The sequence below is a fragment of the Schistocerca piceifrons genome, chromosome 1 (genome assembly GCF_021461385.2).
Source record: "Schistocerca piceifrons isolate TAMUIC-IGC-003096 chromosome 1, iqSchPice1.1, whole genome shotgun sequence".
Taxonomy (NCBI): Eukaryota; Metazoa; Arthropoda; class Insecta; order Orthoptera; family Acrididae; genus Schistocerca; species Schistocerca piceifrons.
The window spans coordinates 577481080-577495057 of record NC_060138.1 but is presented as its reverse complement, the minus strand read 5'-3'; the positions used below and the strand labels follow the sequence as shown (position 1 = coordinate 577495057).

Genomic DNA, 13978 nt, shown 5'->3' with positions numbered 1-13978 from the left:
TTTTGTTTCTGGTGTTATAACCATGGAATTTACTGTTGTCTTGGTAGATGGAATAATTTTTGCACACAAAGGTGAGCAAGGAAAAAATATACTGTGAGGCAGTTGTTAGGATACCTATCTTCCGAAACAAGTGCTTGCAAGAGTGTCTTTGATAGACCCCACACATTATTCTGATTGCTTTTTTTTGGATGGTGAAAACTTTTTTTGCAAGTGGTTGGTTCCCCCAGAATATGATAGCATATGACATCAATGAGTGGAAGTAGCCAAAGTAGGCAACCTTAATAGTGTCAACTTCAGCCACTGAAGAAATTACCCGTAATGCAAATGTTGCCGAGCTAAGTTTTTTACATAGATGAAGAATGTGAACTGACCAATTACATTTACTGTCTATGTAAGCACCCAGGAATTTTGTGTCTTCAACTTTCTGTATTGGTTGATCTCTACATTTTATGTTAATTTCATCGGGATTACTTTGTGATGTATGGAACCTCATACAATGAGTTTTATCTGCATTGAGCGAGAGACCATTTGAGGAGAACCAATTTAAGATGTCATTAAAAACAGTATTTGTAGTTTTTTCAAGATCATGATCAATCAAATCATCAATTAGAATTGTGGTATCATCGGCAAACAGGGTAAATTTGCTGTTTGTCTCAGAACAAAGAGGAAGATCATTAATAAAGATGAGGAAAAGCAGTGGGCCCAAAACGGAGCCTTGAGGCACACCACACGTTATCGTGCCCCATTCAGACGAGGCAGGTTCTCCAGAAGAGCCATTTAGCATTACAGTCTGCTTCCGATCCTGTAGATATGACTGCAGCCACAAGCCAACAGTACCACCTAAACCATAGTATTCTGCCTTTTTCCAAAGAATTTGGTGGTTTACACAGTCGAAGGCTTTCGTAAGATCACAAAAAATACCCACTGGAGACATTTTTTTGTTAATGGCTTCCAAAACTTGGTTGCTGAAAGAGAATATTGCCTGTTCAGTACAAAGACCGGCACGAAAACCAAACTGATTTTTGCTTAAGATACTGTGGAAGTTGAGATGGTCTACAATCCTCCTGTGCATGAGTTTTTCTAGAATTTTCGAGAAGGTAGTTAATAGGGATATTGGGCGATAGTTTGTAACAATGCTTTTATCCCCTTTTTTAAAGAGAGGAATCACTACAGCCAACTTAAGTCTGTCAGGGACAATCCCATCTTGTAGGGATGCATTGTATATGTTGCATAAAACGGGACTAACAAATTTATAACAGTGTTTCAGTATTTTACTAGAAATATTGTCCACACCAGCAGAGTTTTTATTTTTTAATGATCTAATTACTCTTATGACTTCGCTTACAGTAACTGGAGGTAAGGATATCTGTGGAATTCTGTTACTAATAGCTTTCTGTAGGAGGGACAATGATTCTTCCATAGAACCATTACAGCCTGTCTTCTCTGCTGCTCTCAAAAAGTGGTTATTAAATATTTCTGCAACCAACTCAGGTTTCTTTATGATACTGTCCCCCGTATTAATCTCTACCTGAGACATGTTCCCTGTTGTCCTGCCAGTTTCCCCTCTTTATTACATTCCATATAGTTTTAATTTTATTTTCTGAGCTTTCAATTTCTGATTTTATGCACATACTTTTAGATTTATTTATAACCTTCTTGAGAATGCTACAGTAAAGTTTGTAGTGTTGTCGTTTCTTTGGATCATTACAAGTCCTGAGAGAACTGTATAACATCCTCTTTGTTCTACAAGATGTTATTATCCCTGTAATGATCCAAGACTTCTTGGCATTGCCTATATGACTATTTCTAACTACTTTTTTGGGAAAGATGGACTCAAATACAGACATGAATTCATTTAAAAATGAATTGTACTTTTTGTTTACATCTGTTTCCCTATAAACTTGGCTCCAGTCTATCTCTTTTAGGCTATCATTGAATTTTTTAAGGCCCTGTTCATTTATTATCCCAAAAGAATTCCAAGAACACTCGGAACTGTTGCACACACTGATGTAATTGAGCCTAAGCAATTGACCACCATGATCAGAAAGGCCAAGGATTGGATGTACAGTGATCTCATTGCATTTAGACTTATCTATAAATATATTATCTATCAGACTTTTACCGTTAACAGTAATCCTAGTTGGGAAATCTACTATTGCCACCAGATTATAAGACTCCATTAAATGTACTAAATCAGCTTTACTATTGCTCTCATTTAGGAAATCAACATTAAAGTCACCTTTCAAGATTTTAAACATGGCTGCAGCAGCAACTGTTGAAATTCTTCACAATAAAGGATGGCAGCCAAAAACAGTTGCAGGATAGAATTTTTTTATTAAAATTCTTAACCAAGGTTTCGGTACATATAAATATACCTTCATCAGAAGTACATTTCCTGTGTCCTAGTGTCAAACGGATAAAGCTTGCGCAAGCTTCTGATGAAGGTATATTTATATGTACCGAAACCTTGGTTAAGAATTTTAATAAAAAAATTCTATCCTGCAACTGTTTTTGGCTGCCATCCTTTATTGTGAATTAAAGTCACCAGTAATTATCAAGTTCTTGGACTTTGAGTACAGTATGGATAATAAAGAATCTAAGTGCTTAAGAAATACATTCAAATTCCCTGAGGGAGATCTATACAGTGCTAACACTACAGTCGTGAAGTCATTTACAGTAATCTCAACACCACATACTTCAATTTGTTGCTCTATACAATGGCTCTTTAAATCTAATGCATTGTAAGATATGTTGTTTTTTTACATAAATTACCACTCCACCTTTTTCCATTATGGTTCTAGAGTAATGCGCTGCCTGACAGTTACCACTTAGCTGTAACCTTTCAATATCTTTCACATGATGTTCACTAAAACATAATATATCAGTATCTTTTATTCCTTGTGGTTCCTCTAACAGAACAATAATGTCGTTTACTTTATTACCAAGTCCTCCCACATTTTGGTGAAAAATCTGTCATTTCTTTGGAATTAGAGACAGATCTAAACTTTTGCCTAAAAAATTATCGGTAGCTACAGACACAGTACGTTCATTACTAACAATTTCCTGAAACATTTGAGTTTGAAACCGAGTCTGACTTGATGGTTGGAGTCATTCAAGTGCGATTGGTTCCAACTTTGGGGTACATTTGTGGACTTCTTCCAACATTTTTGTTTTTAAGAGGGTACCTAATGCTTTTTTTCCTGATCTGTTCAGGTGCATACCGTATCTTGTAAATAATTCTCGTCCAAAACTGCTTACATCTACAACACAAGTATTTTTAAAATGCTTACACAACTTTGCTAACTTAAGAGTTCGTTTGTGAGATAGCCTCATTTACACAGGACTGTGGAATTAAGTCATGTCTCTTTGGAATGTTCACAACAAATACCTTAGACTGATGAAGCGCCGATATTTTCTTCCTGAGCGACTGTATGGCATCATTCCCTTCGTTGCAGGCAACGTTGTTTGAGCCATCTATTAAGATCACACACTCGTTTTTTCTTTTTCAGGATCACACCCCGCTACAACTTCTTGAAGTTTAGCACCTGGCTTCACAATTCCACAAACATCGGCAGCATTAAAACTGCTTTTCACTATATCAGCCATGCCTCTACCATGACTATCAGCGAAAATGTGAAAACGATTTGTTGATGTTTCACTCACAGCAGACTGGATCACACCACTGCCACTTTCATTGCTGTTAACTGAACGTTGTGGCTTTGGAAGATCAAACCTAACCTTTTTCCGATAGTTTATCGGCACACTCTTCTTACGATTGTTTTCACTTTTAGTGAGACTATTACTAGAACAAAGTACATCAAAATTGTTTTCATTCTCGAACCTCGAAACATTTGCTGTACACGAATTTTTAGTGCCGATTGTTTGACGCTTGTTGTGTACTACCTTCCATTCTGATGATTTATCAGCGTCATTTTGCACCAATGTAGCCATGTTCTCGCGAAAGTTTTTGTCCTTCTGTCTGTCTTGAAGCAATGGATCCATGTTTCGCTTCGACTTCAGTTCCATATTTTCGGACTTCAGGCTGTCGATTTCTATTCTTAGACTGCTGATTACACATTGTAAACTAGCAATACGCTCATTATACTTTAATAATTCACTTTTGCAACTTACACACGAATTTTTAACGGCTTCACTGTAACTTATTTTTGGAGTAAGATCGCGGATATCTACACACGCCGCCATCTTGAACCTCTTACGCCCTTTGTGTGACAAATTGGGTGATTCTGAATTTTTTTGGAAGTAGGAATTTTATTGGGGGGGGGGGGGGGGGGGGAATGGAAAGGGGAGGAGGGAGGGAGGGAGGGAGGGAGGGAGATAGAGAGAGATGAGAGAGAGAGAGAGAGAGAGAGAGAGAGAGAGAGAGAGAGAGATATGCTATAAAAATTTTTGGTTCTAATTTTTTATGCTTTATTTCTATGAAATTGCATTTCATATTTTATGAATAAAGTGAATATTCTTTTTTGCAACAGTAGAAAAAGTTTCTCAATTGTCAATTGTTGCACTCGTATTTCCAATTCAGTTTACAGGCTGAAGCACAATTTTTTGAGAACATTTGATTTTTTTTCCAGGTGCAACCGTAGATACACAGGCAAACTGATCAATGGGAATACTTGTTGACCATAGTTTGACTTTTTGTTCAGAAGCTATTTGACCTTTCTGGTACCAAGTTGTATGGCTAGTTATGTTTAATGGCAAGGTGTGTGGTTTGAGAATGGACACGTCAGCCCAAAACCACTAACCGCTGCAGCCAAAATTGTATATTCAAGTAATTAAGACACAAAATAAACTCATCAAATTTCCTCACTACTGAACAGTTGCGGAACTACCATCCCGAAGCATCATGCCTCGAGTCAGCAACCAGTTTCTGAGTGCCAGACAAGATGTGACCAGGTGACATTAGCAGAAAATTTGTGACACCGGGGGTCTAATGCACAACAATACAGGAGAAAGAGAGCAGCAGCAAGGAATGAATAACTACATTAAAAATACAGTTCAGTACTGAGAGAGAAAACAGCAGTAAATAGAAGTTGAAAGGATAAATTTCAGACGACCCTCTAACACCCACAGATAAAGAGACAAATAGACATCTGTAATGGAACATCCAAATACTCTAAAATAATGTTCACAGGAGGAATGTGATGGGTGTTTTTGGTCAAAAACAAAAGAACTGGAAAACTAGTAGCAATGATTTGAGAATTAAAAATGGCACATTAGAGGAAACGCTGAAAAATAGGCAGAGAATAAACCAATACAGATACTACAAGAATTTGTACATGAAACTGAATGCAGTTCCTATGTAGATAGCGAAAGGTTCAAGTACAGATATTGCTTTGAGCACAAAAGAGCTCTGTTGATAAATGAACAAAATACGATTATGGTAAATCAGAGAGGTGGGGCACTGCAGTAAATCATTTAACATTGGAATCAAAAAGAAAAATGAACTGAATGGTAAGAATTATAGCTAATAAGAAAATATGGTTGCTGTGGAAATTTGAAAATAATAGATAATTTGGTATCTATATAAACGATTCGGGTGACAATCTGAGCAGCCGTCTTCAATTGTTTGCAGATGATGCTGTCATTTATCGACTAATAAAGTCATCAGAAGATCAAAACAAACTGCAAGAAATATCGGAATGGTGCGAAAAGTGGCAATTGACCCTAAATAACGAAAAGTGTGAAGTCGTCCACATGAGTGCTAAAAGGAAATTGTTAAACTTCGGTTATACGATAAATCAGTCAAATCTAAAGGCTGTCAATTCAACTAAATACTCAGAAATTACAATTATGAACAACTTAAATTGGAAGGAACACATAGAAAATGTTGTGGTGAAGACTAACCAAAGACTGGTTTTACTGGCAGGACACTTAGAAAATGTTACAGCTCTACTAAGGAGACTGCCTACCCCACACTTGTCTGTCCTCTTTTAGAATACTGCTGTGCAGTGTGGGATCCTTACCAGATAGGATTGATGGAGTACATTGAAAAAGTTCAAGGAAGGGCAGCACATTTTATATTACCGCAAAATATGGGAGAGAGAGTGTCACTGAAATGATACAGGATTTGAGCTGGACATTATTAACACAAAGACTTTTTCATTGCAATGGAATCTTCTCACGAAATTCCAATCACCAATTTTCTGCTCCAAATGTGAAAATATTTTGTTGACACTGATCTACACAGGGAGAAATGATCACTGTGATAAAATAAGGGAAATCAGAGCTTGTATGGAAAGATATAGGTGTTCATTCTTTCCGCGTGCTACATAAGATTGTAATAATAGAGAATTGTGCAGGTGGTTCAATGAATCCTCTGCCAGGCACTTAAATGTGATTTGCAAAGTATCCATGTAGATGTAGAATACTGCACGTATAGGGGCCATAGATTGAAGGAAGACAAGACATGAAAACAAAGTTGCAGGCCTGATGAAGAGATGAGAGGGGCGATTGAAGGGAAAGGCGAGGAGGCGGGGCACTAGGTTCTCATGCATACATTTCAAGGTGTAACTCCCTGTACACAAATTCAGAGGAAATTATTAAGAAGCTTCCCATGAATGAAAAAATTGCTGTTTGCAATGTTGTGTTCACTATGGTGTCTAACTCCACAGGAAAATGGTTCTAGTTTATCTAACAATCAACATTTGGGTTAATCATTTAGGCTGGGTAAGTTTAACTGCATATGTAATGTTAAGTTAAAAATCTCAATTTTACCTTAAATGGATCATAGTCCAGAGCACTATAAACTAAAGATGCAGTTGTATACGTGAGGCCTTCCATCTGAAAAGGTGATATTGTAGGTCTCGCTTCAAACAGGTTTGGATGATTGCACACTTTGCGCAGTTGCATCAGCACATTGATCACACTCAGGAGATTTCCACTTGCAAGTGTTTCCCTGGTTCTAAAAACGATCAAAGACATATACATAACAACATGACAAAAATTATAAATTTATTTATATATAACATTCTCTCTTATCCAAAAAGTTTTTTTTATAAATTTTGAATGTGATTTAAAAAATAATAGGGTTACCTCTTGCATAGTGCAATTCCAGTTCTTTATCTAAGTCACCAAATCACTACAGTCATAAGCTATGGAAAAGTAGGCATCTAAAAATCAGAAGGAAATGATCCCATGTGAAGGGACACTGTAATTGAAGAAAAGCATCGAAAGCTAGAGAAGTAGCCAAAGATACAAGCAAGTAAGAAATATAAAGTAGATGGAATTAGCAAAAAAGTGAAATAGTCTGTCACGAGATAAATGAGAGAAGAGTACAGTGATGGGCACTTTAACAGTAATCTTTTTTTTATTTTGAGGAAACAACAAAAAATATAGGTGAAAAAATGATACTAGGGCATCGTAAACACAATAAACATTAATTAGAGTAATATTGTCTATAAACTCTTAACAATTTATAATGAATGAGACTACAAAACGTTTTTTTGAAGATAACATTCCCACTTCTTGTTCCTATTTCTTCATTTTCACTTACATACATCACCACAATTTGTAATACAATCAAGTACCTAGAACTCTCCTGAACACTCGCAACATGTTTCACGACAGTGTTAGGTTGCTGCACTTTCTTCCTAATTTATACAGCAACACACTATCACAATACTCCTTACAACGCATTTATTTTTTCTTGAGCACCTTGTAATTAGATAGAACATACTTTACAATTGGTACCACTGACATAAACAACTAAAATTACTATATCTGTTAAATGAGAAAAGTATGCCCATTGCAGATCAGCTTTAAATATCAATATGAATGGGGAAGAACAACACACTGTTGTCGTAAGTGGGTGATTAGCAGCTGAGCTAAGTGGGTGATTAGCAGCTGAGCTTTGTAACAAAGTCTTGTCACTTGCTGGCAGTAACACAATACCAAGATGTCTCTGCTGATCCACTGCAGAAGTGGGACAGTGGCTAGTCAAATATTTAAAAAGGAAAATCACAAAACAGCTGCACAATTTGAAACACAGTTTTTTTTTACAAGAAGTTTCGGCATATGCCAACTTTGGGTCCCATATGCACTTCATGTACAGACATTCAAATGTATCGATACATGCATATTAGAGCCATCAGTATCTGAATGACATGAATTTGTTTTTTCAATACTTCCTTATAAGACTTGACAACAACTGCTTGTTGTCAAGTCTTTAAAGGAAGCACTAGAAATACGACTTTACAGCATCCAGATACCGATGGCTCCAGTAAATCGATATCGATATGTCTGAATGTCTATACGAGGTCTGGCAAAAAAAAATTTGGAACTTTGCCTGTAAAATTTTTCTACACTAATCTTTTACTTGTTGTGTATGGTCTCCTTCGAAATACTCTCCTCCACAGTTGCTACACTGCTCCAACACTGTTTTTTTCCACTTCCAGAAGCAGTCTTGGTACACCTTTGGCTCAACGGCACGAAGTGCCGTCTGCGAATTTTCTTTTATATCGTCTATTGTTGCAAATCTTTGACCCGCCAGGTTAGCCAAGCTTCCTGGACTCGGTTAGGTGCGCCAGCCCCGGATCGAATCCGCCCGGCTGATTAACGACGAGGGCCAATGTGCCGGCCAGCCTGGATGTGGTTTTTAGGCGGTTTTCCATATCCCCCTAGGTGAATACCGGGCTAGTCCCCACGTCCCACCTCAGTTCCACGGCTTGCAGACATCTGAACACTTTCGCACTATTCCATGGATTACACTAGTCGCAGACAGTTGGGGTACACTAACTCCTTCCCGGGGGTACGGGGTGGCAGCAGGAAGGGCATCCGGCGACTAACATTGCCACATCCGATTAACCATGCTGACCCTGCGTATCCACTGGAAAAATGGCACAAGCACAAGAAAGAAAGATTGTTGAAAATCTTCGTCCTTTCAATGTCTCAACATCATAACCATAGACCCAGATCTCATCACCAGTTAATTGACGAACATTTCATTCTCATTTGCACAATCCAAAAGTAGATTGCAAGGCAAAGGTCTTTCTCGTATTGACTCATGAGCCATGGGACCATCTTGGTGTTGACACGATGCATTCCAAGATGTTGTGCCAGGATTTCATAAACCAACTGAAATGTTACATTCTTCTGCACTCTCTCAGATAGGCAGCCTTCTATTGGCACGCACAATTTCGTTGCAGTTCCTGACACGAGCTTCGTTGACGGGTGTCCTGAATGAGGGTCATCTTTTGCCTCCATTAGGCCATTTCCAAACCATGTGAATCATTCGTAGCATTGAGAGTATGGCTTAAGCACTCATCACTGCATGCTTCCTGCATCACTTGGTGTGTCCCTGTAAAGGTTTTCTTGAGTTTTGCACAAAATTTAATGCAGACGTGTTTCTCCTCTGACTCTGCCATCTCGAAATTCGCAAACTGTGCAACACAATGTTCTACTCAACACAGCACTAAGCAATAACTAACAGATGTACAACAATGACACTTCCAGGAATTACACATTAAATACAGGGATGTGCATTTCACTCCAACACACCATCGGCACGAAATAACGAGTGTTCCACAATTTTTGGAACAGTACTTGTACATGAAGTGCATATGGGTTCTGAGAATAGCTTAGTGTATTCATCTCTTGGTCTCCCTCTACGATTTTTACCCTCCACGCTGCCCTCCAATACTAAATTGGTGATCCCTTGATGCCTCAGAACATGTCCTACCAACCGATCCCGTCTGCTGGTCAAGTTGTGCCACAAACTTCTCTCCTCCCCAATCCTATTCAATACCTCCTCATTAGTTATGTGATCTACCCATCTAATCTTCAGCATTCTTCTGTAGCACCACATTTCGAAAGCTTCTATTCTCTTCTAGTCCAAACTAGTTATCGTCCATGTTTCACTTCCATACATGGCTACACTCCATACAAATACTTTCAGAAACGACTTCCTGACACTTAAATCTATACTCGATGTTAACAAATTTCTCTTCTTGAGAAACGCTTTCCTTGCCATTGCCAGTCTACATTTTATATCCTCTCTACTTCGACCATCATCAGTTATTTTGCTCCCCAAATAGCAAAACTCCTTTGCTACTTTAAGTGTCTCATTTCCTAATCTAATACGCTCAACATCGCACGACTTAATTCGACTACATTCCATTATCCTCGTTTTGCTTTCGTTGATGTTCATCTTATATCCTCTCTTCAAGACACCATCCATTCCATTAAACTGCTCTTCCAAGTTCTTTGCTGTCTCTGACAGAATTACAATGTCATCGGCGAACCTCAAAGTTTTTATTTCTTCTCCATGGATTTTAATACCTACTCCGAATTTTTCTTTCGTTTCCTTTACTGCTTGCTCAATATACAGATTGAATAACATCAGGGAGAGGCTACAACCCTGTCTTACTCCCTTCCCAACCACTGCTTCCCTTTCGTGTCCCTCGACTCTTATAACTGCCATCTGGTTTCTGTACAAATTGTAAATAGCCTTTCGCTCCCTGTATTTTACCCCTGCCACCTTCAGAATTTGAAAGAGAGTATTTCAGTCAACATTGTCAAAAGCTTTCTCTAAGACTACAAATGCTAGAAACGTAGGTTTCCCTTTCCTTAATCTTTCTTCTAAGATAAGTCGTAAGGTTAGTATTGCCTCACGTGTTCCAGTATTTCTACGGAATCCAAACTGATCTTCCCCGAGGTCGGCTTCTACTAGTTTTTCCATTCGTCTGTAAAGAATTCGTGTTAGTATTTTGCAGCTGAGACTTATTAAACTGATTGTTCGGTAATTTTCATATCTGTCAACACCTGCTTTCTTTGGGATTGGAATTATTATATTCTTCTTGAAGTCTGAGGGTATTTCGCCTGTTTCATACAACTTGCTCACCAGATGGTAGAGTTTTGTCAGGACTGGCTCTCCCAAGGCCGTCAGTAGTTCCAATGGAATGTTGTCTACTCTGGGGGCCTTGTTTCGACTCAGGTCTTTCAGTGCTCTGTCAAACTCTTCACGCAGTATCATATCTCCCATTTCATCTTCATCTACATCCTCTTCCATTTCCATAATATTGTCCTCAAGTACGTCGCCCTTGTATAGACCCTCTATATACTCCTTCCACCTTTCGGCTTTTCCTTCTTTGCTTAGAACTGGGTTTCCGTCTGAGCTCTTGATGTTCATACAAGTGGTTCTCTTATCTCCAAAGGTCTCTTTAATTTTCCTGTAGGCAGTATCTATCTTACCCCTAGTGAGATAGGCCTCTACATCCTTACATTTGTTCTCTAGCCATCCTTGATTAGCCATTTTGCACTTCATGTCGATCTCATTTTTGAGACGTTTGTATTCCTTTTTGCCTGCTTCATTTACTGCAATTTTATATTTTCTCCTTTCATCAATTAAATTCAATATTTCTTCTGTTACCCACGGATTTCTACCAGCCCTCGTCTTTTTACCTACTTGATCCTCTGCTGCCTTCACTACTTCATCCCTCAAAGCTACCCATTCTTCTTCCACTGTATTTCTTTCCCCAATTCCTGTCAATTGTTCCCTTATGCTCTCCCTGAAACTCTGTACAACCCCTGGTTCTTTCAGTTTATCCAGGTCCCATCTCCTTAAATTCCCACCTTTTTGCAGTTTCTTCAGCAGATTGTGGTCAGAGTCCACATCTGCCCCTGGAAATGTCTTACAATTTAACCTGGTTCCTAAATCTCTGTGTTACCATTATATAATCTATCTGATACCTTTTCGTATCTCCAGGGTTCTTCCATGTATACAACCTTCCTTCACTTATACAGATTTTATATAATGTATTGGAGAGGATTATGCCAATTACACATGTGTTTGCTCTTATTTTGGGGGTTTTAATGTTTTCCTCGCTTCTGCATTTTCCTCGATTTTGTGTTTGCATTGGATCACACTAAAATGTAAAATAGAGGCTTCATCATACTGACATGTAAATGCGCCCACCCTTAAATATCCTCCTTTGTCTCTAGAAAGGAAAGGGGAGGGGGGGAAGAAGAACTGAAAACTGTAGCTAGCTTTTTCTCACCAGTTTAACCTAGTAACAAGAACTGTCTGTCTAGATGGTTGATACTTGCTAGAAACAAATCGTCTGCAATGAATGAGGAAAAAAATTTTCAATCAGTTGCAGCAAAACTTCATTTAATTGAATCCTCCTTATCTTGTCTCCTCTTCCCTACATCTATCCAGCTCTGCTCGGTTCTTAATAAAAGCATTACTGAGTCACTTACATTTACCACAAGTAAAAAAAAGCATGACACCCTGAAATGTTACACTTTCTGGAATATTCTTCTTGGATTACAGCATTCCAGGCAGCAATAAACATGCACATAGCCCATAATTCAGTCTCACTGGGTCCTTTCTTTCTAGGAATGAAACTGACCTCTGCACAACAGACAATCTGTATTTAGCTTTCACAAGGTGAATTATACCCAGTTTTAGAGGCTGCAGGCAACTTGTACAGTCAGTAGGAAGCAACACATCAATGTTTCTGACTTCCTGCTGCATTCATCTTGGCATCTAACTTCCTAAAAAACTTCGTACAAATTTCAGCAGTCATTCACTTGGGAGTTTAAAATTCTAAAACTGCTGATGGCAGCAATTTTTCACCTCTGTCACTATTAACATACAACAGTGCTGCTTTTTATTTTTGCCTCTCTGACATTTTTCCCTGAACAGAATAGGCCCACGTTTTTGAGAGAAATAAATTATAGAAGCTGCAGTTCCATATGCATTGAACATGTTTCTTGGCTAACATTTGTTATCAGCCATGGAAAAATATCCATTTTCCAAATGTTGGTATTACAGGTTCAGCCCCCACACCCCGTAGACAATCCTGCAAGGTATTTGATGCACTGAAATCAAACCTCGAGCTTCGGGCAGTGCACTGAAACTTCTCTATTAAGAAATTTCCATCTATTAGAATGTTTCCACTTCTCAGTTCACGAAGCCATTTTATTAGTAACAGGATGGTTTTTTAACACCTCAAACAGCTCCACACCTCCCGTTTAGCTGCACAGTTTATCATGAGTGACGTCATTTCTGAGCGATAAAATGTATGATTACCTGAGGTAACTGTGTATTTCAGATACGCGGTTCACCTGCACCAGAGACTAGTATTTAGTGACAATGTACCTCACAGTTCCCTCTGGTAACCGCACAGTTTCCATAATCACCTGTCACCTGAAACTCAACCTGTTGCCACTGTTATCTCCAGGGAAAAAATTATGTGTTTTCGGATTTTACTGAAGACTTCTGCAATCTTCCTGAACACTGGGATATAGAACGTATTTCATATTCCAATGGTGTAAGAGAAATATATACGTATGCCAGTTTTTATAAAAAGATTGAAACCTTCCATGGCCCAAGTGACTCCTGAAGCTGTAGTAAAGAAATTAAACAGCTTCCAGTCTGCTTTTTGATATGAATTAAGAAAGCAGTACAGTGCTACTACCCAACCAATTGTAATTCTTCTTCTGTTCCAGTGATGAAGCACAAATGTCCTCCCTTTCTAATGTTGAAGGGGCATTAGTTACAGCATTTAGGAATGTCTGCTCTTTTTTTTTTTCCATGTAGGAGAATTTAACTTTCTAATTGTATTCAATGTGAAAGATAATTGTCAGCTTCTGCTGAATCATAAGATTTCTTCTTTAACAGGCTTTAACTACACAAAACTTTCACAGAGTAGAATTCACCACTTTGATAAACAAAACAATGTGACCTATGTGCGTTATTGGACGTAATGCCTACATTTTCTGGAATAACATATGATGTGATCAACATTCGGAAACTGGCACCTGTTTAAAATTACTGGCTAAAAACTATGGACTACCTATTGGCAATGGGGATTGGTTATGAATTACTGGCTTTTCTCTATCAGCAGTAATGCAACTCATTCAAAAATGTTTGTCATAACTGGGGTTCAGTTTGCAAACTGTTCAATATTTATTCCTTCAAAGCGCACCTTTTCTTAAAATTGAATTTCAGTCACATTTT

General features: G+C 38.2%; 1 protein-coding gene across 4 annotated transcripts in view; it reads right to left on the bottom strand.

The window, feature by feature from the left end:
* Positions 1-13978, bottom strand: part of LOC124802186 (helicase domino) — a 436722-nt gene that overhangs the window by 279692 nt on the left and 143052 nt on the right. For all 4 annotated transcript variants that reach the window (XM_047263133.1, XM_047263131.1, XM_047263130.1 and 1 more), the window contains one exon: positions 6733-6919. In XM_047263133.1, coding sequence (XP_047119089.1) covers positions 6733-6919 — 187 coding nt within the window. The remainder of the gene's footprint in view (positions 1-6732; positions 6920-13978) is intronic.